Source organism: Antrostomus carolinensis, unplaced genomic scaffold, assembly GCF_000700745.2.
Source record: "Antrostomus carolinensis isolate BGI_N321 unplaced genomic scaffold, ASM70074v2 scaffold34380, whole genome shotgun sequence".
Taxonomy (NCBI): domain Eukaryota; kingdom Metazoa; phylum Chordata; class Aves; order Caprimulgiformes; family Caprimulgidae; genus Antrostomus; species Antrostomus carolinensis.
The window spans coordinates 13,173-34,045 of NW_010289695.1; the positions used below are offsets into that span (position 1 = coordinate 13,173).

Consider the following 20,873-nt stretch of genomic DNA (forward strand, 5'->3'; position numbering starts at 1 on the left):
CTGTCCTCTAGGTTTAGAAGTTCTCTGTGTGTTATAAAATGCATTCTTGGCTAAATTTAAATTGGTGTTTCTAGGTCACTGTGACTAATTTGAAGTCTTGAGTGAGAACAAATTTCTTATTGTTAACTTTGAAATGAATTCCAATGCAAACCCCCCTTCTGTTAGATCAGATAGCTCTAATTCTGGCTGATGAAGATGAGTTTTTAAGTTAAACCATGGTACCTCTTATAATGATAAAGCATCATATTGATTTTATATTGAAGAACACAGGAAACATGAGATGCTAGTTCCCAATGGAAGTAACTTATTTTCTCAGCTTCTTTGTTTTTATAGGAGTAGTATGAATTCTGATGGATTTTTATTTTTTTTTTAGGATTTTTTTTTTTTTTTTCTCTGACATAAACGTATTGTTTCTTTTTAGGGCGCCAATGCCTCTGCTTTGGAGAAAGAGATTGGTCCTGAACAGTTCCCTGTGAATGAGCATTATTTTGGCTTGGTCAATGTAAGTGCATTTTCTATGGCTGAAATGCTGTGTTTTAATTCATATCCTAATTTAGACTTGAACAGGATTCTCTGTTAGAACTTAATCTGTGAGCACTTTGAACTTAAAGTGGGACTCTGAATGGACCCCACATCCTGTAGGATGGTGCTGTGCCTTGTTATTAACCAAGGTGAAAATTTAATCTTGCATACAGAAAAATAAGTATGCTTATAATAAAGTCTTTAAGAGAAACCTTCCTCCTTGGATATATTTCTAGTTATAGAATTTTAATTATTAGCTGGAAAGGGCATTAACTAATAAAGTACTGTGTGCGTTGTTCATACGCTCTCCTAGATAAGAGAGATTTGATTTTATACTGATGCTGCAGGTGCTTTGAGGTTTAAAAATGAAAGTGTGTTATTTTTCTAAAAACGCATTGCTCACAGGATTAGTGGATGTTTTTCTATGCAAGGACATAGCCAGGAGATGAATGACATTGACTTGGTTGGTAATTTTCTTACATGTAGTGTAATACTCCTCTTTTTATTTTTTGACAGCCTTGTGTAACAGCAGATCCTTCTAGAAAGATGTGTTTTTTTGTATGTGTCAGTTGGTGTAGATCTCACTTGGCTGGGATCTGTTGGGCGATAAGGATTGTCTACCTAAATTAATAATAGAGAGAATGGAGGAGAAAGGCAGCTGTTGGCACCTGTGACATCTTTTACCAATGAATATAGGAAGTTAGTTAATAGAAACAATAGCTGTGGCATCATATTTATGATGTGAAAATACAATTTTGTCAAAACACATTAGAAACATAAGTACACTTCTGTTTGCTGGTCCTCTGTGTACATTTTGTTGAAAACTGAAAGATGATCTGTCTTTTGACACACCACATAAGGCTAACATTGCTACTGAAGTGTTACTTGTTGCAGCTCATCACAAACCCGTTTAACTGACTTCTAGCAGTTTGTGTTCTCAGGCACCAAACTATCTAAACACATTGAGTTATGTTCCTGAAGTATGGTGTTAATGGCCATTCCAAAGCTGCTGAGGTTTGCACCATAATGAGAAAAATGGAAGGTATCTCCAGTTGTAACATAAATAGCAGAGCGATGAATAGTGTGAAGAAGAAAAATAGCATTCTAAAAATAACCAGTATTATTATAACCACATCCATTCTCTGTTTTGAAGGACAAAATATGACTAATACTGTTGTGCTTTATTCCTTGTCATTTCTTTAGGATAATCATTTTCATGCTGTTGTTCTTCGGAGCTTTTTCCTAAGTTATTTCCAGTTCTTTTGTGATTTGAAGTTAATTAGAGCACTTTAAAGAGCGCAGTTTCATAGCTTCAGCATCAGTACTAGTAAATGTGCGGTTGCACTGCAAAGAGAATCAGGTGCTGAACCCGTGGACAATGGAGGCTTTAAAATTTATACTTTAAATAGTCATTTTCTCTTCGGATCAGTGAGCTGAACCAGCTTGCCTGCAGTCAAACTATTGCTGGAGCGGCTGCAGAGTATGTGGGAGAAGGGTCTGACTGCTCCTTCTGACAGCATGTTAACTTAGATTACGTGTAATGTTGAACTGAAGTCTAAGAGGGATGGAATAATGTTTTAATTCCAGAATTTAATCTCAGTTTTCATGTTAGTGATAGAACAAGGCATAATGGCTCTAAACTGGAAGAGGGTAGGTTTAGAGGAGATATTGGGAAGAAATCCTTGACAGGTTGGCCAGAGAAGCTGTGGCTGCTCCTCCCTGGAAGTGTTCTCGGCCAGGTTGGATGAGGCTTTGAGCAACCTGGTCTAGTGGAAGGTGTCCCTGCTGCTGGCAGGGGGGTTGGAACTGGATGAGCTTTTAGATCCCTTCCAACCCAAACCAGTCTGGGATTCTGTGTTAAGAAGCTTCTATCTTAAAATAAGCCTTCAAAAATTATTTTTACATTGAAAGTGTAAAATTTTACAAGTTCTTATGAAGTTAGGTAATGTTGACTCTAAATACAGTTGGTTTTAAGCAAAGAAACCTGCACTTTGGCATCTATTTAAAATATTTATTTGTACCAAAGAAACCATGACAAAAAGATTTTAAAACCTATGTGTTTGTACCTGTTTTTCATTTCTACTTTAGGTCACATTACACACTATTTGTGTATTTGAACCGTGTGTGTAGCTCCAGGTTTGGAAATGCTTATCAGCCCATTGAGAACTGCCTCGCCAGCCTGGTTTTGGTGGCTCTGTCAAAGACAAATGGTTAGAGCCCCCCCTTTTTTTTTCAGGCAGAATTTCTAACAAAGTTAATATCAAGATTGGAAAGATTTGTACTTCTGAATGCAAATCAATTGTAGTTTGAGTGTGATGCTGCTATGTAATACTGTTAATTTGTGGAAAACTCTCTAATACAGAGAAGTGTAGATCAATAATTGAGATGTCCAGAAGTTTCCCAAGGCTGTGAATCACTCAGAGTCGGAAGGATTTTGTTCTAACATGAAAAAACGAAAGAATTACTGACATAAAATGCATGACGTGGTCTTTTTATAAAGTACTTGGCATGCAGTGCATACCTAAAATGCTAGCATGCAAGATACTGATTTCAGGAATAAAAATTCTTTCCTGTTACTCTTATGTAAAGGTGGCAGCAAACAGAGAGAGCTGAAATACTATTTAGAAGGACATTTTAAAAACCTAAAACATCCCACAAAGTGAATCTTTCGCCATATGGCTACTGCAAAGCATCTTGCATCTTACTGTCAGGAATTTTTAAAGTTATTTGGATGGAATTTTAATTCTGTAACTCCTTTAAGTCTTCCATTTAGTTTGTTTCTAATAATTTCTCTCTACGTGGGTAGCATCAAAGCAGGACATGTATAACCAGCTGACTTCTTGCTTTTTGACATGATTTCTCCATGAATACAGTCCTGAAATATCATTAATTACTTGCCTCGTAAACTTTTTTGACTTAAGATGCGCTGTGACCTTCCAGGTTTTTGTAAGAGGACTAATTTCTAGTTCTGTCTCTTGATTGTCTGGGATTATTGTAGACAAAGATATTAGATACCTCATCTGAAAACAATAATAATTAATCAGACTTCTGGTAGTTATCTTGCCTATTTTGTCTTTTATGCAAATTTAGTTATCATGATGCTTATTTGTTTTCGTAGGTCACTAACAAGCATATGATTTAAGTTCTCTGCTAATTCACGTGTTTGTTCGGGTTGCGTATTTGTTTTCCCCATGTCAATGAGTTTTAACTATTGTTCTGTGTTGTTTGCATATGGTATGAATTAATGTTAATGTAACTATAATGCTGTAACCTTCTAAGCTGTATGAATTAAATTGTTAATTTTCTGTTTCAGTCAGCAGACTGATTATTAATTTGAAATCATTCTGCTACAGTAATCACACCAAATTTTGGTGAACAGTAGTGGCCATATTCTCTGACTACCACTTAACAAAATAGTCTGTGTTCTGTAGTCAGATTTGTGCACTTGTTTTGTTGAAAATGTTTTGCTCTCAATGCTCTTTAGATGCAGCATCTCATTACCAGACTATCTGGTGACTGGCAAACCCAGAATTTGTTTCACATTTTTGAAGCAACAGCATTGTGCAATAGAGTTGCCCAATAAATTGCAACGAAATAACTCAAAAAAACATGGTGTATTTCTTGTGGGTGATATGCTAATATCTGAGTGGTCTGAGAGTTTCTTCTTGTTAAGCAGTGTGGAGCAGTGCCTCTGGAAGTTGTTATTGCTTTCTACCTTTCTCTAAAATGACACTGCCTTCAGATATGGCAGATGTAAAACAGCTGCTCTTTGAATTTGCCTGCATGTACTTCTGATAATAGTTCATTATAAACAGGAAATATTTAACATGTACCTTGCTAACTATCTCTAAAAATACTTTGCATGTCTGACACGGGCAAATCTAACATACAAGTTCATGCGTTGAGCTCGTTACTCTGATGCAGTTGGGATGCAGTGATGCTGATGGGTGCTGTCTCTTCCTTTCTCTGTTTTCCTGCCCCTCTGTTCTGCTGTACTGTTGGCACCCCTCCACATCAGTATCAGCAGGATCTCCCCTATCAGGATTAGTAGCATGCTGTGTCTCCAGAAGTTCTAATTTTGTGATGAGCTCTCAATTGGATTTTTTTTTTACCAGTGGTTTCCTGCTTTGTTTTTGTTTTGTGCCCAATATCACTGTGATAGTTGTCTTCTCTTCCTTTTCTTGCTGTTACCAGCTGTGATGATACAAGGATGAGTCTTTCACACCATGCCTGCTAGTATTTCCCTGGTAAATAAACTCTGACAGATGACTTTTCCATTTTCAGTACGTGACAGTCGTAATGAGCAACCTCTTTCTGTTACTACTCTTTAACAGACCTAATATGAAAACTTTTGTTTTCCTTTTGTTCTGTTTTAACCAGTTCGGCAATACCTGCTACTGCAACTCAGTCTTACAGGCACTTTATTTTTGTCGTCCATTTCGGGAAAAAGTTTTGGCATACAAAGTGCAGCCTCGAAAGAAGGAAAGCCTCCTGACATGCCTCTCTGATCTCTTCAACAGTATTGCTACGCAAAAGAAGAAGGTGGGAGTCATCCCACCCAAGAAATTTATTTCCCGATTGAGGAAAGAAAATGGTAAATGAATAAATTAAATTTTTATGCAGATTTAAGCAATTTAATGCAGATTTAAGCATAGAAAATGTAAACACAGCTCCCTTTTTAAGAGAGTCCAAATTGTCAAGTTTTAACAGATTTTGGGAAGATTTTTCAGCTCCTGTTTGTGGTGTGAATTTCAGCACCTCTGCAGCGTAGGAGCAGAGCTGATATCAGAACTGTGCTGTGTCGCAAGAGGATCATCTAGATATCTTTGTTTCTGTACTTGCTTAGATCAAGCACAGAGCGTGTGCACACGTCTCGGTAGGCCAGTTATTCCACATTGGCACTGTGTTCTGTCGAAGTTGAACTCTTGAAAGAAACTTAACTGCTTTTAGCCTGCTTTCTTACGTCTGTGCAAGGATAAATTCCTTATGATAAGAACTAGCGGTTATTTCTCGGGGATACTTTGTGAGGAAAAGTTCTGTATGTTTATTTACCATCCCTGCTTGAAATTAAAATGATAATGAACTTATAATAGGGGATTTTTGTCCCTTGATGCTGGACTTAATGAACTAATGTCCCAAGGCAACAAATCTGAATTTCTTTATTTCTCTCCCTATCAAAAAGGAGGGGAGAAAAACCCAACCAACAATCATGATTTTCTTCAGTTCCAATAAATGCCCAGACTAAGTTTCCTTTATGTTATTTTTCAATTGCCTGTTCCTTGTAACCTGAGAAATAGGTGAGGGTAACCTGACATCCATTTTGAGAACAACAAAGTACAATTCTTCAAAGAATCTCAACAGTGTAACCCACGATTGTGTAATAGAGTAGAGAAGTGGGAAGGGCACGCACTGATTGCTAAGAACATAGTAACTTGGTATTGTGAAGTATCTGTATTTTTTCATTCTCCTTGATCTCTTCCTTTCCAGAATTATTTGATAATTATATGCAGCAGGATGCACACGAATTCCTAAACTACTTACTTAACACTATTGCTGACTTACTACAAGAAGAGAAAAAGCAGGAGAAGCAGAATGGCAAACTCCAGAATGGCAGCATTGAGAGTGAAGAAGGAGACAAGACTGATCTGACGTGGGTCCATGAAATCTTCCAAGGAACACTAACCAATGAAACCAGATGTCTTAACTGTGAGGCTGTACGTTTAAACCAAAACAAAACCTCTTAGATTTCTCCCAGGTTCTGGATCATTTTCCCTAATACTAAGCACACTTTTTCATTTATTAGGATAGATGAAATTGCACTCTCTCTATTAAAATATGGAGCATAGCCTATTTTATGACTGTATCACCTCTCTGTTCAAACCAATACTCATTAAGGTATGTTTCTCAGAAAAAGCGTAGTGTTTTTTCTGTTCCTCCCTGTTTCCATCAAGGCAGTCTGCACCTGGCTGATATAAGCAGCCTTTTTGTCTTCATGTTATTCCCTGTGTCAGTGATTGATAGTTTATGTTGTGTTTCTACATCAGAGTTGCTCGCTATTTATTTAACTCTGGGATTAACTGAATTTCTTGAACTGGAAGTCTGTGCTGCTTGGTGCTCATCCATGGTCACTCTATTTGAGGGCAAAAGAAGTGCCACGAAGTCTAGAATTGGAAGAACTACATCACCTTCAGACTAAGAATTTGTAGTTAGCCATGTGCTATGTCTAATTTAACATTTCTAAAAAAAAAAAAATGCAAACCCAGATGGGGAGAGAAAACAAGAGAAGTGATTACAACTGAAATGACTGTTCTTGGCATTTTAAATCTAAAATTATGGCTATGTGGTGAATAGAAGCTCTAAAAATGACATTAATAAGATTCTGTCTCGAGAATTTTGGAATGAAATGTGACTGTTCCACAAATGGAAAGATAGTTTTCCTAACTGCTAACCCATTTAATTGAAAACCCATCTGCCTGCTTCTGCATTTCCTCTAAGTATTAGTATTAAACTCTCAAATGCAGCAGAAAGCTGTAGCAGTCTATAAAGCAGAGTGGAATACGGTTAAAGCTTCTCCAGCTCCAAGTGGTTAAAAACATGGTTTTGCCAGTGAAGTAAGCAGTTGTGTCTTGAAGTCTCAAGGGGGAGAGATGTTTTGCAAGAAAAGTTTTTGGGCTTGGTTGGTTTTTGTGGGTTTGTTTTGTTTTGTTTTAATATTCCTCTCTGGATTGTCACAACGCATCAGATTATTTCTTCAGTTTTAGTTTACCTCGGGAAAGGGCCTCTCTATGTGTGTATATTTATTTTTTATCTTGAAGCTCTCTACTTGGAACAAGGACACTGCACCATTCCAGAAATGGTTCAAAGAAATCTGCCAGTTCTAAACTGCTATGAAATATTTCTTCTTATTTTTTTCAAGGTTAGTAGCAAAGATGAGGACTTTCTGGATCTATCGGTTGATGTGGAACAAAATACATCAATTACACACTGTCTAAGGTAAATGAAAATATTTGAGAATGGAAAAAAAATACCTGCCCTTGGTCAGGAGGGAAGAGCCTAGATCAGTTGCTCTGTTGTGCAATAGTTGTAGGCTTTGACTTATGGTAAAATACCTTCTGTTCAGAGTGCTGTTTGTTTTATCTTTATCATGGGTTCTTGAAGCTGCTAATTTCTTAATAGTTTTTAGTAGTTAATGAGTACAATGATTTCTTAGTGGCAGGTGAGATTGATTTTCACTTTCTTTTATGGGAATTTTAATTTGTTACATCATATAATTGGGTTTTATCAAAACCAAAACCATGATATGTTTGGTTTCATAATAAATTCTTGTTTATTTTAATACTGCTATTACATTTCAGTTGTCTGGCCTGATGTTTGTGGTCAGATTTTTTTTTTTTTTTTTCTGTTAGAAATTTGCTCCATGTATTTTATTGCTAGATCCAAGGCTTAGCAGCTGCTAGGATACTGCAAGTTGTGTGTAGCATCAGGCTTTTTAATAGCTGATAATGATGTATAATTGCTAGGAGCTGAAAGATAATCCAGACTTTGGCTAGTCAGTGGCTAATGACTATAGGTGTTAACATTTAATGTCTGCCACCAAAGAAAACATGGAGTGGATACCTTTGGAAACAAAACACAATCACCTTATTGCTGTTTAGTACCTGTCATGTTCAACTGCCCAGAAAGTATGCGGTTCATACTTGAGGTTGTAATTTCCAGGTTTTTCCATCTGAACATTGATATTACGTCCCAAAACTGGGACAAATGCACCTAAAATGTGTTTGGGGGGTATAAACAATATGAATAAGAGGAATTTAATCTTCTGTGTGTACTTAGATTTTTTTTCAGCATTGTTAGCAGTAACTTTTAACTGGATGGTCTGACTGAATATCACTGCTTATCTGACTTTTCTTCCATTTCTACAGAGGATTTAGTAATACTGAAACTCTGTGCAGTGAATATAAATACTATTGTGAGCAGTGCCGCAGTAAACAGGAAGCACAGAAGAGGTAAGATTCAAATATGCAGGCTAATGTAAATGTTCTCCTCAAATGAGCAGCTGTTGGAAAAATACACCTTGTGAATTCAGTAAAAAGAAAATGTAGGACTCTTTAGGTCTGTATTTGGTAGTGAGGGGAGAAAGGAAAGGTGGGGAGACCAAGTAACTTTGTGGTAACCTTATCAGAGAGAAATGAGGAGGTGAATTTTATATTCCTCACAGAAGAGCTTATATCTGGTGCTTCCAGACATTCACATTTTCCCCAGTTAGCATTAATCATCTTAAAACCACTGAAAACCATCCCATCTGCTTTCGCTAAAAATACTATATACAAAAATCTTATTTCTTACCTCATACTTGGTCGAAGTCAGAACAGCAAGACAGGTAATATTCCATCTCTTTCTTCCCATTGATGTGATGAAAAATTGATATTTTCAGCATAGACTGTTGTCCTGCATTCAGGTGTCAGTTGGGTAGTTAATCTGTTCTCGCTGGAATATACATGAGAAAAGCAGCCTTTAAAAAATCTTCATCAACATTTTAGATGCCGTTTAAGAAGCTTCTTCATATTGAAACTGTTCTTGAACAAAGCTTTGTTTTAGGTGATCTGCTAATACCTTGTTTCTTTATTTAACATATTTTTGTGATTCAGAATGAGAGTGAAAAAGTTGCCCATGATTCTAGCTCTGCACTTAAAAAGGTTCAAATACATGGACCAGCTTCATCGATACACCAAACTCTCCTACCGTGTAGTCTTTCCCTTGGAGCTCCGGCTCTTTAACACTTCAGGAGATGCTACAAATCCTGACAGAATGTATGACCTCGTGGCTGTAGTTGTTCACTGTGGCAGGTATGTTGGTTTTGTGCTTTCTGGACCTTAAATGCCTTTTCCTGAAATTTAAAAGGAGTTTGTCATCCATATGCAGTTTTATAACAATACAGTGGCTGACAACATGGGAGCATGCTAAGCAGCATCAGAGCTAGTTGTCCAAAAGTTGTGGTGTGGTTTGCTTTGGTTTTTTTTAAGTGTTTCAGTCTTTTTTTACTACTTTTTCACGGTTTTAAATTTTGCTTTCTTAGTACACAGTCTAAGGTTTGCTTTTTTGACAGCTTTAAAAGATGGTGGCAATTCAGACAAGTTCTTTGAACAAGGTAAGAGCAGTCTTTAAAAAAAAAAACAAACCAAAACAAAACCAGAACCAACAAAAAAGCCCCCACCCACAACCCTACGTTCCAGGAAAGCTAAATTAAATAAAACAAATCTTGTGAAAACACTTACTAAAATAGAATTAAGTTACAGTTCTTATGTTGCTACTTGATAAACCATTGAAGTTTTTATAGAAGATGGTGCCACCATGTGGAATAAACTGTATACTGCTGATTTCTTAAAATATCCTTACTCTCTTTTGTTGTTGTTGTTGTTTTTTAAAAGCAAAGAGAAAAAAAAATTAAGCACTTTTAGGAAAAAAAACAGTCATGAAAGGGAAAAAAAAAACATAACTGCCTTCTGGAAGTGTGAGTTTTGAAGTAATAAGTAGTTATAGCACACAAATGTTTTGAGACATCTTTGTGAGGAGCAAGACAGTATAATCAACACACTAATATTGCATAGATTTAGTATCGATAAACTACATACAATTCTAGATTTCTGTTGTGGTACAGTTGTGCTATTTGTTATTTATTTTTATTATATGAAGATCTCATCCTGTGCCTTTTCTTCTATAGATTCTTAATTTGCTATACCTGTGACTACACTTTTATGTTTTAGCAATGGGGATTAATAATTCAGATGTATTAAATGGCTTTGCTTTTTCTTCTCAAAGCAGTTGTCTTGTATGGGTCTTACAGGAGTCCTGTTACTCTTCTGATTTCAGTTCTTACTAGGGACTTACCAAAGGCTTAAGAACAATATTTAGAAAATACGGTTTTGTTCTCAGAACTTGTTTTAAATATTTTGCCCTTTTTTTTTTTCAGTTAGTTGCTCTAAACAAAAAAGTTTCATTCAGTGACAGGTAATGTGTTTAAGCGTATTAATAATTCTGGAAGGACTAGAGTAGTACTTTTTTTTTTTTGCCTAAAGCTGATATGTATATAGATTGTTTCAAAGCCTTATGCAGATCCTAAGTACAAAGTAAAGCCGGAGGGAATTGGGTTTTTTTCCCCCCCGACTGTGTCCCTGGACTGTTCTGTCAGAATTTGAGGTTAGTAGATTGATAGTTTTCCATCCATATAGTTTGTTATCTCAAACCACTACCTTTTCAGGGCAGTCTGCCTGCCTTTACTCTGCAGATCCATCTCCCTTTGAGTTAGGTCATTTTGTTGTCCCTGCCCTTCAAGCTAAATGTTCAGGATATAGGTGATAGAATCAGACTGGGAAACTGACACTGGAAAAGTGGGAACAGCAGTGGCAGAAAGCCTGTCTGCAGTCAACCATAGGCTACATTGTACTAAGAATTAAAAAAAATATCTCCTGTGCAAATAAAATGTTTCAGAGAGACAGTCCATTAAAATTTTGGAACAGCTGTCAGAATACTCAGAAATAGTCAGCAGTGCTGAATGCAACAAAACAGTGACTGAAATAACTGACTCTTCATTTTGTTTTTTGAAATATTTGAATGACTATCTGAAATATTTACAAAATTACGTATTTTGAGTATATTGTATTTGGCAAGTGGCAAAGACAGAAATTTCAATTCAAGCAATTTGGCAAAGTCTTAAGAACCTAAACAATGTTACGAGTAGCATTAGACAACGATAAGAGCTGGGGAAGTCTAACTCTGCCAGTAATAGGTGGAATCATGTGGGAGAGCAATGGTCCTGCCTTTGTAGGCACAAAAGTAATAAGTCTTCAATCCTTTATTTCTGGCAGTGGTCCAAATCGTGGACATTATATCACCATTGTGAAGAGCCATGGCTTTTGGTTGCTGTTTGATGATGACATTGTAGAGGTAGGTATGCTTTTACATGGTGAAAACAAGTGTAGACAGTATCACTCTCCACCTCTGTTTTTATGTCTGGGATTAGTTTTTGTACCTGTGGAAGTATTTCAGCAAAACCTGTGCACAGAATAATTCTGGACATTTCAGGAGTAAACGTCAGCATTTTTGTGCATCTTTGTTACAGAAGTAGTATGGAGCAGGGCAACCCAACCCAACACGAGGGCTGACCTCAGATGTGGGGTGGTGTGTGCTCGTTCAGGCTGAAATACCACAACTGTCTGAATTCAAAATCTGAGATGTTCTTATTTCAGCCCACCTTTTGGGCTCCTTTTTGTTGCCAACTTGCTTTGTGCTAGTTGCATTTCATTGCTGCGTTTAAGAACTTCTAAACTCTTTTGTAGGCAGTTTTCCCCAACAAATTGAAGTGTAGAAAAACTGTAAAAAAATATTTGGGAGACTGCAGTAAGGTCCTGAGGGTATGCAAAGATTTTGGGGCTATTTGCAATGGTGTTTAAACAGTCTGCTCAAGCAAATTTTCCCTTAACTTTTCTACTAATATATCTATGAAGACTAATAAAGGCTATATAAAAGTAAAAAAAAAATTACATATCCATGTATTTCACATAATTATTAAGCAAGTATCAAATAGTAGAACAAATTCCACAGTAGAACTGCTTTTTGTGAAGATGAAAATGTACTGTTTGCCTCTGAGATGTCATCGTCAAGGTAAAGGCCTGATGCTAAGTGTTTAAATAGGTACAGCAAAATCCTTGCTTGTGTTGAAATAAAGACGATGTAGGACATTCTCCAATTATATTTTGTTTTAACCATTGCTTAGCTTTGCATGTCAGGGTGACTTCCTGGTGATTTGGATAGCTTCTATGACTGAACAGTTGCCTTTCTTCCATTGTTATATTTTGAGGGTTATTTTCCTGTTTCTGTCATGGACGAAGTACGTAATTGTGTCAGCTAATTTTAGAAATAGTTTTCACTTCAGTCTTTTTAAATGCAAGTGTTCACTGTCTTTTTTCATCCAGGAGATAAACTTTACATTTTAAAAGCAGATGCAAAATTACCATCTTGTTGTTTTCTATTTGTTTTTTATCAGTCACTTCTACGTTGTATCTTAGCTTTTAGGTCAAAACAGAATTTCTCTTTATCTGCAAACACTGTTGGTGCTTTTATAGATGTTTCAAAGCATACACTATCTGTTATTGGACAATAAATTCAAGGAGCTATCACAAGTAAGCTAGAATGTGGTTCCTCTCTCCCACAGGGATGCTTTTTTTTTTTTACGTTGCTTCTCTGACTTTAATTATGGCTTTCTTAAGTTCATCTTCTTTTACAATTTATCTAAAATGGTGTAAAAATAAAACTCTTTGATCTGAAATTTCTAAATTTTTTTGTGTTTTTCATGGTTCTTTGAGTTTTCCCTGTCTTGATTAGGATTAGCAATGTAGCCCTGATCTTTAGCACCACCTCTGCCCCAGCTGCGGATTTAGAAGTCTTAACATTCCTTTTCCTGCTAGAAGACTCTCTCTGGCTGATGTTTGCATATGGTGTTTGTTTTCTGTTAAATTTAGCCTTTGTTTTTCTTACTGGTGGAGGGCATGAAAAATCGCACATGAGAGTTTCATACATGAGTCATTTGAGATCATTGGCCCTTTCTGATGAACAAGTTGCTCCATGACCTGCTTTGAAAAGTGTGGCATAAGGATTCCTGCTGGGTTGGTCCAGAGGATCTCTCCACTGACTATCCATTGTAGCTGCTCCTACCTTCTCAGTGCGTGGTGAAGATGAAGCTTACCTCTCCCCTCCCTCTGTCTAGGAAGTACCACTTGTTCTCTTTCCTTGACCTTCTTTCTGGAAGTCACCTGAATTTCTGGCAATTCAGCGATCAAAGAGAACAGGATAGTGGAAACTGCTCTTCCTCTCCTGATGCTTCAGGCTGCTGGAAGAATTAACTGCAGTTTTTCTCCTCTGTTCTCTTTCCTGGCTTAGTCATCAGCTCTTGAGAATTAGTTTCTTACTAGTGCTGTAGGCTGTTCACTGAAAAAGTGAAGGAAAGCTGCTGTCGGTTCCATCCGCTGCCTAGAGATTTAACTGTCTACTCTGAACTTGACCAAGTACTGTTTTCAAACTGCTTGTAATTGACCATAAGGTGACACCACAGGAAATGTATTGCTATGTATGACATTGCAGAGGTTGTCTTCAAAAGTGGAGTGGCCAAAAAACCCCAAAGCCCCTAAAACATGAACTCTGCGTAAGTGTCTGGTTTTAGGGCTAGCCACGGGAGCCTTCTGCTTTTCAGAGATTATAACAATATGAAAGCAGATTTTTTTTATTTTTTTTTTTAAGCTTTGGAGACTTAACATTTTAGGTATGAACTGGCTAAATAACAAAACAGGTATTAGATTTGTCATCAGACTTCAGAAGATGAGTCCAAAGCCCCTGTACCTGTATACAGATACTGCAACTGAAAGAGAACGCAGGAGAAAGCTTTTTCCCCTTAAATACAGTTAAAAAGCTCTGTTGCATTTTTGGCAAATGATATGAATTAATAGCTCTGAACTGTCAATAGGAAGTAGTTTATCCTTATTACCCACTAAATGTCAGAAGTGGTGAAGTCATATTTATTTGTTTGCATTTGGTTGGAAGGCCAACTTTCAATTAAATTGAAGATAATTGATGATCAAACATACTACAGCATATGTGAAAAGCAACTGCATCAAATCCAGGAGGCAAATCAGTCCAAATGGGATACTGTGCCAAGCAAAATTAATTGGGAAATCTGGGTAAATGATGATCTCTGACTAGTTTGACACGTTGTCATTAGAGCTGCTAGGTGATACATCACCGTGACAATGTTGATCTGAAACAGAGAAGGAAAAGAGTCCATCCAGGGAGTTCTCCAAACAGAAAAGGGGGAGAAGGATTGTATGTCTTTGCTTAAGTATTTGTTCAGAGATTTGCAGCTTTCAGTTGAATGCTGGGAATGGTATGCAAGAAAAGGATTTGGTTTGGATTAACAGGAAAAATCATCTTAGTGCTAGGTGAGGCTGCAGAAACCCAAGAGTAGTTGTGAAACCATCAGCCAGTTGTCACTCTAACGCTGCAAATGGGTAAAACTTTGCTGTCCACAATATATCTGGTCAAATAAGGATGGGAAGAATAGAGTCTATATAATCTTCTTTTGGTTCCACTGCGTTTTCTGTGGGTAGTGAAATTAAAAAAGGAAGTCAGTTTTGCTGTGATAAAACTAAAAATATCTGTAGGATGAATTAATTTTTATCAAGTGTTGGAGTTGCATTCCAAATGAGCAGTGGAAATAGACTTGATTTCATGGCAAGTTAGTTGGCACTTAAAATAAAACATGCTTGAGTTGTCTGCTAAATATATTACAAGGATTGAAGAATGTTCTTTTGCTGTTTTTCTGTTAAAATGTGTATCTACCAGTTTGTAGTAGATGTTATATTAATAAATTGTGTGAAAATGCAAAAGCCCTCAGTAGGGTATTTCAGCTTCTCTGAAGTCCTTGAATGGAGAAGAGAAAGACAAAACATCTATTTGGAGGTTTTTCCCCCTCTCCTTTTTTTTTCTTTTTTTAACAGAAAATACTTAATGGAACTGTTCAAGGGAGAATTTCTGCAGCTCTGTCCTGCAATTGGTGCATCTTCTGGACACTTACTATGTTTTTCTTTTAAACTGTATGCACAAGTTGGTCTCTGCTACTCCCTCTCCCGATCAAAGCAGGTGTTCAACCCAGAGCCTCTTGTATTCTGAACGTTTCTTTGCTTCCTCAACTTTATTCCTTGGCAAATAAAGGGAAACTTTAAGGTAGTCTCCTTTTAGTCCTCCACAACAAATCCAGGCTACTTCAGCTTCTCATCTCTGTGGATCCAGAGTCCTAAAGGTATTTTAAAATACTAAAACACAGTGGAGTGCTGAGCTGGGAGTATTTTATTTAATTGTTCTGGTCTCTGTGCTTGCTCTCCACTGACTGCAGAATTGAGTTCAGTACTGTGCAGCCAGTTGTTCTCAGGAGACTGAGATTGTAGAACTTGCATTTTTAAAAGCTCTATCAAGACTGTAGAACTGGCATCTTTAAAAGCCTTATAAAATGCCCTACAGGCCTTGCTGGTTGGAGTATAAAATGAAAAACTGCTTTTCTGCACATAGTTCACAACTTAGACCATTTAATTCTGTTAATATGGCAAATAATTTCTCTTCAAATACAAATGTTGTGATAATATTCCAGTAGACATTGTACCAGCAAATCCTAAGGACAGAAAGCTCTTCTAAGACCAGAAAGTCATAATTGGATGAGATCCACAGATTTCATGGTATGATTACGAGTAGCACTTGCAGGACTTCTCTGTGTACAAGGGTCACAAGAACTTTAAAATCTGGAATTACTTTATCTGAATGTTAAATCTGCTCAAGAGGGTCCTTATGGACTCCCAACTGTACAAAAATATTCTTTGCTGATCAGTGACTGCTTTTTTGTTTTTCTCATTTACATTACAGACCTCTAGTCGGGAAAGGTAACACCAGTCTGAATGAGAAAGCAAATATAAAAATGACATGTACTCTTTTAAGGATACATTTTCATTGACCTCTTTTTTTATAGTCCAGCGTACAAGTGCACCAGTTCTGAGAGGTTTATTATTTCATCTTGATTTCTTTTTTTTTTCAATAGTGAATAAGGTAGTAAGTGGAAAAAAATGTTTTATTGTATTTGGTTGGATTCAATGATATTGAAATATTATTGTATTAATACTGTGTGGCTTTCCAGCATCACCCCCAAGAACTGAAAGTAATGCTTTGTCTGGGAGAGGGATTCTTAGGTTTGTGTTTTAATTGACACTAATTATAATCTCATCAATTTTCAGAAAATTGATGCCCAGGCCATTGAAGAATTCTATGGGTTAACATCAGACATTTCCAAAAACTCAGAATCTGGATATATCCTCTTCTACCAGTCAAGAGACTAAGACAAAAGATACGTGTGTACAAATAAAAGAAAAAAGGGATCAAGAAATGTCCAAATGGAACACATTTGTGACAGCAGAAGCAGTTCCTCATTGTTTCTGTAGGACCAGGACAGACCCAGCAGGGCGAATCAAGGTTCCTCTCTGCCGTTTCGTGGAGGATGAGTGCTGACTGACATAACAAGAAGAGCTTTTGTTCCAGTTTTCTTTCTGGGCTTTTTTTTAACGTGCTATCTTCCAAAATCTGTGTTACCTCTACTTGAAACCTGGCTGCTTATTTGTTCATGAACTGAAGAAGAGATTTGATAGTAGCATTGTAGAACTTTTACCATTTAATGTTGGCCTGAGGCTATACCTTGGTTTCTGCCATCGTTGTTTTTCTGTATTTTAGCAGAATGATTTCAATATTCAGTGTCAGCTGAAGGCATATTTTAGGATATGAACAGCAGCTGGTTGCTGGATATTTTTGGTGACTCAGACTTGAAAAGCAGCACAAAGCTAAGACATATTGGAAATGTCAAGTCTGTAATTTTTACTAAAAAAAAACAGACAAAAAAACTCTCTGCAGCATTGTTAATTTCCCCATTATGGATTATCTTGGTTTTAGATAACACTAACAGCACTGCTTCTTTTTATATTTTTATTTTTACTGGCCTGTTTCTTCTTCAGAAGGTGTAGAACTTCATCCATATTCAGCCTAGTCTGTTGCGCATTTGTCTTTTGAAGCAGAAGTTTTGACTCAGAGCCACATTGCTGCAGATTTCAGGGGAGCAGAGAAGTAGTTGCCTTTTGAAGAATATATCTGGCAACCAGTTGCTGTACAAAGTTTGAAGTGACAGCATTTCTTGGAGCTATTATGTAAACCAAAAGTGCCCTCATTCTGAAACAGGATCTGTTCCACATTTCAGTCAATACATAGTAAACTGATGCAACTAGCATTTTGAATCTATGCTAATACACAGAAACAGCACTAACTGTGAAGGGTTAACCAAGGGAAGCCTTGTTTATGTAACTAATCCAGTTGTTTTTAGTCTTCAAGGTAATGAACAAGTAAGAAGGAAAACCAGCCACCCAACCCAGACGTTACCTTGCTAAATGTTCCTCATCATCTGTCGGTGATGTTTGTATCAATCTGGGAATCATAACACCCCCCCTAAGAATGCTTCTGATTGTTTTACCTCTATAGGCCTTGCTTATCAGGGGAAATTGTTAGTCTTTTGAAGACTGAAATTAAGTAATTATCCGTTACATGTGTATATATGATAATCTCAAGGATAACTAGAAAGAAGAGACTAAGGAAGTTTGTAAGAAATCTCCGAAAATCTTCTGCAGTTTTCTTTTTGAAAAGTCCTGTTGCCGTGCCAAAGCTTGTCGCAGCTGGCTCTAAACTACCAGTGGCAATGAATATTTTATTTTCTTCGTCTTGTTAGGTAACACAAGAGCTGTACTCTGTGTGGTTGTTCCCAGCACAGCCGTTTGTGGTATATACCAGTGATTGTTGTTCTTGAGGACGTTTAACTTATGCAATTCCGTGGCTTGTACAGGATATAAAATATTTTACCAAAATATTGTCCTCAGGAAAACAGCATTTCACAAACAGTTTCTTGTGGTGGCTGTATGTATCTGTTTCTTCTTATCACGACCAGAAACGTGATGTTAGCAGTTAACTCCTGTCTTCAAAATGCAAATTCATCATTACCATTGTATTCCAACTGGGTACAGGTTCCATTCTCCTGGCACATCTCCTCTTCCAGAAGATAAAATATGGACGTTGGGTTTTTAAATTATTTTTTATTATACAGAGTACTGTCATTTTAGGAGACACATTCAATAACAGCAAATGTTCTCATCATCTTGTTCCTATTGTGGGAAAATTGTTCCTGGCTAAAGTCTTCTCCCCTTGTTCACACACAAGCTGTGAGTCCTCTCCTGGTAGCGCTACCAGAAGACTGTCATCACCAAGTCTTGCAAAAAATGGGGGGGAAAAAAAATAAAAAAAAATAAAAAAAATGAAGAGAGAGCACTGAGCTAAAAATAATCTAAACAGTAAATACAAAAATTAACGTAGTACACTAGACATGTATTTTGTATATCTGGTGATACATTTTTACAAATAAAATACCTGACTGAGAGATAATATTGAAAGATATATACTATAGATTAAAAACTGTTAAAAGTGCACTTTTGCTACAGATTTATAAGGAGACTAAAAGCAATTAAATGGGAAGAGAATGGTGTGATGTTACTTCTGTATAATAAATGACCCCACCTGTCTCCAATAAAGGTCATGTATGATCAAATGCACATGGCCCAAATGCTTTTCCTTGAATTTCGATCTGAGGCAGAAGTACAAGTCACTGGTTAGTTGCTCACTCTCCTTGGCTTCTCCCTCCATACCAGCTGGCTGAGGGATTCTGACCCCACTGCATTTTAGTGGATATAACCTGTGCATAAGCGATTTAAACCAAGAGAAATGAATAATTTGGTGTCATAGATCATAACTGATGTGCTGGTAAACCAAGGAGAGGTTACCCAGGGGTTTTTCTCCTGACACCCATCCCACTGCTGGTATTCCTTCATCTCCTCATCATCCCCTGCAGCTCTGCTGTTGCCTTTCCCTGTGATTTCCTTCTCCCTCTTTCACCCCTTGCTGTTGGACTCTGTAAGATTTTTTTTTTTTGCAAATATTATCTGACTGATCTGGAACAGAGACATTTAAAAGCAAAAATAGTACCATGTGCTTGGAGCTTTTCAGGTTCATTGTGGGGCAGGTCATCGTTTCTCTGTGGTTCACTGAAGTTCACTTTTATATGGGGAAAATTTGATCAAAGGCTGCTCCCGTGGGTAGGAATTCATGGGACTAGGTCAGAATGCAGTAGAAGCAGATAAGATTTGGAAATGACAACTGCTCTGTAAAAACACATTTTAAATCCAAAAATACTGTCTGGTCCTTGTCCTGTTGGGCCACATATTAACAATAAATAAATGGAGCTAATTTTGACTCTAGTGAAAGTGAGTTTGACTTTCAGTCACTTCAGAGAGAGTATTACACAGAATTTTGTTGAGGGGAAACAGCCAAAATAAGAATGTCTGAAAGCAATGTTTTAGCTCTGCGTACCAGTAAGACAGGATTGATAGTAGGATTTGGGGGCTGGTCCAGATCTTCTCCAGGACCCAGCACTAGAGTGAAGGTGAAGGCCATCCCGTCATTATTATTTGTCCCTGCTAACCAGGAGCTGAAGCCAAATGCTCACTGCGTTGCTGTTTTGCTTCTAGTTCAGCAGATCCTACAGTGAGTTTGTGGAGAGGCTCTGCCCTAAAGAGTTCAAACCAGAGATTGTTTAGGAATTGGTGTTTGCACTTAGTGTGTTCTAGTTACCAGCAGAAGTCACCATGTCAGCTCAGTTTAGGGTATGTTTAAAACAAATCATGTTTGATTGGTGCAAGAAAGAAAATAGACTAGCAAAGGCCCGTGAGACAAGTGAAACCTTCCCATTGTAGTCCTGCATTCATCAAAAGGAAAAAATCCCCTGAAACATCATTAATTCTCAACATGTAAAGTCCTGCTAGCATTGATTGTTGTTGCACTAAGTAACCTTGGGGCTACTTCTGTCTGCTTGCCTCCTGCTCCTGCAAAAATCAGTCCCATCTACAGAACTTGCTTCCACCTACCCAGCCAGCCTTTGTTTGGTTCCTGAAGGCAGCAGCTGAATGGGATGAGGTGTCTGTGAGTGATAGTTCAGAGCAGACAAGGTTAAGAACGGAGCAGTGTCGGTGGGATAGATAGCATGAGGGTCACCTTGGCCTTTTCTTATGAAGACAGTGCTTTGCAAAGGAGAATGGTTTGATCCTTTCTACCACATGGCTGTTCGTTTGAACTAACTCTGCTTTGTGTCAGCATGTGTTTGCAGGGGATGTGCGCTGGCTCTGTCACCTCTGGGAAGCTGCTTTTGTGTCAGAGCAGAACTCAAGCAGCCCTAGGCCAGAGTGAGGATCTCCCTGCTAGAGGTTGGACGTACAACGGAGTCCGTAGCAGCGTTACACCTGGTGACATGGGCTGAACCTGTTGTAGTCTGCCCTGCACCTGGCAGGAGAGGAAGCCCTGAAGGGGAAGGAGGAATTATGTAGTGGCAGTGTGTTATTTGGGTTGCTAATAATGAGTGTGTTCAGTGGTTGTCAGCTCCTTAATACAAATAACAAGTACGAACACAAACCACCGCAGTGGTTATCAGCACTTCAGCAATGGAGCTGGTTGTTTTCCCACTTCATCTGTATCAGAAACAGTACAATCTTCTGAATTTTTGTCCAGAGTGTACTCAAAACTGCATAAGGTTATAGGAATCTGACTGTAGGACCTTGTTGTAGAGCTAGTGACCTCCTCCAAAGCTTTTTTTTGAAAGGAAAGTGCAATGAGATCAGCTGAGC

General features: G+C 37.6%; 1 protein-coding gene across 1 annotated transcript; it reads left to right on the forward strand.

Moving 5' to 3' along the window:
• The first annotated feature begins 427 nt into the window (after window positions 1–427).
• On the forward strand, window positions 428–18,752 carry LOC104519585 (ubiquitin carboxyl-terminal hydrolase 12). Its single transcript, XM_010171323.2, has 8 exons — window positions 428–502; window positions 4,903–5,116; window positions 6,010–6,236; window positions 7,439–7,515; window positions 8,445–8,528; window positions 9,171–9,368; window positions 11,388–11,466; window positions 16,350–18,752. Exons 3-8 carry the CDS (start codon window positions 6,027–6,029, stop codon window positions 16,449–16,451), a joined length of 750 nt encoding a protein of 249 aa, XP_010169625.2. The 5' UTR covers window positions 428–502; window positions 4,903–5,116; window positions 6,010–6,026; the 3' UTR covers window positions 16,452–18,752.
• The last annotated feature ends 2,121 nt before the right edge of the window (window positions 18,753–20,873 follow it).

What these genes read in the sequence shown, in the direction of transcription:
- LOC104519585 (XM_010171323.2), top strand. Translation starts at nt 6,027, where the DNA reads ATGCAGCAGGATGCACACGAATTCCTAAACTACTTACTTAACACTATT. An exon ending in TCAATTACACACTGTCTAAG is followed by an intron (nt 7,516 to 8,444) that starts GTAAATGAAAAT and finishes CCATTTCTACAG; the next exon opens with AGGATTTAGTAATACTGAAA. An exon ending in TTGATGATGACATTGTAGAG is followed by an intron (nt 11,467 to 16,349) that starts GTAGGTATGCTT and finishes ATCAATTTTCAG; the next exon opens with AAAATTGATGCCCAGGCCAT.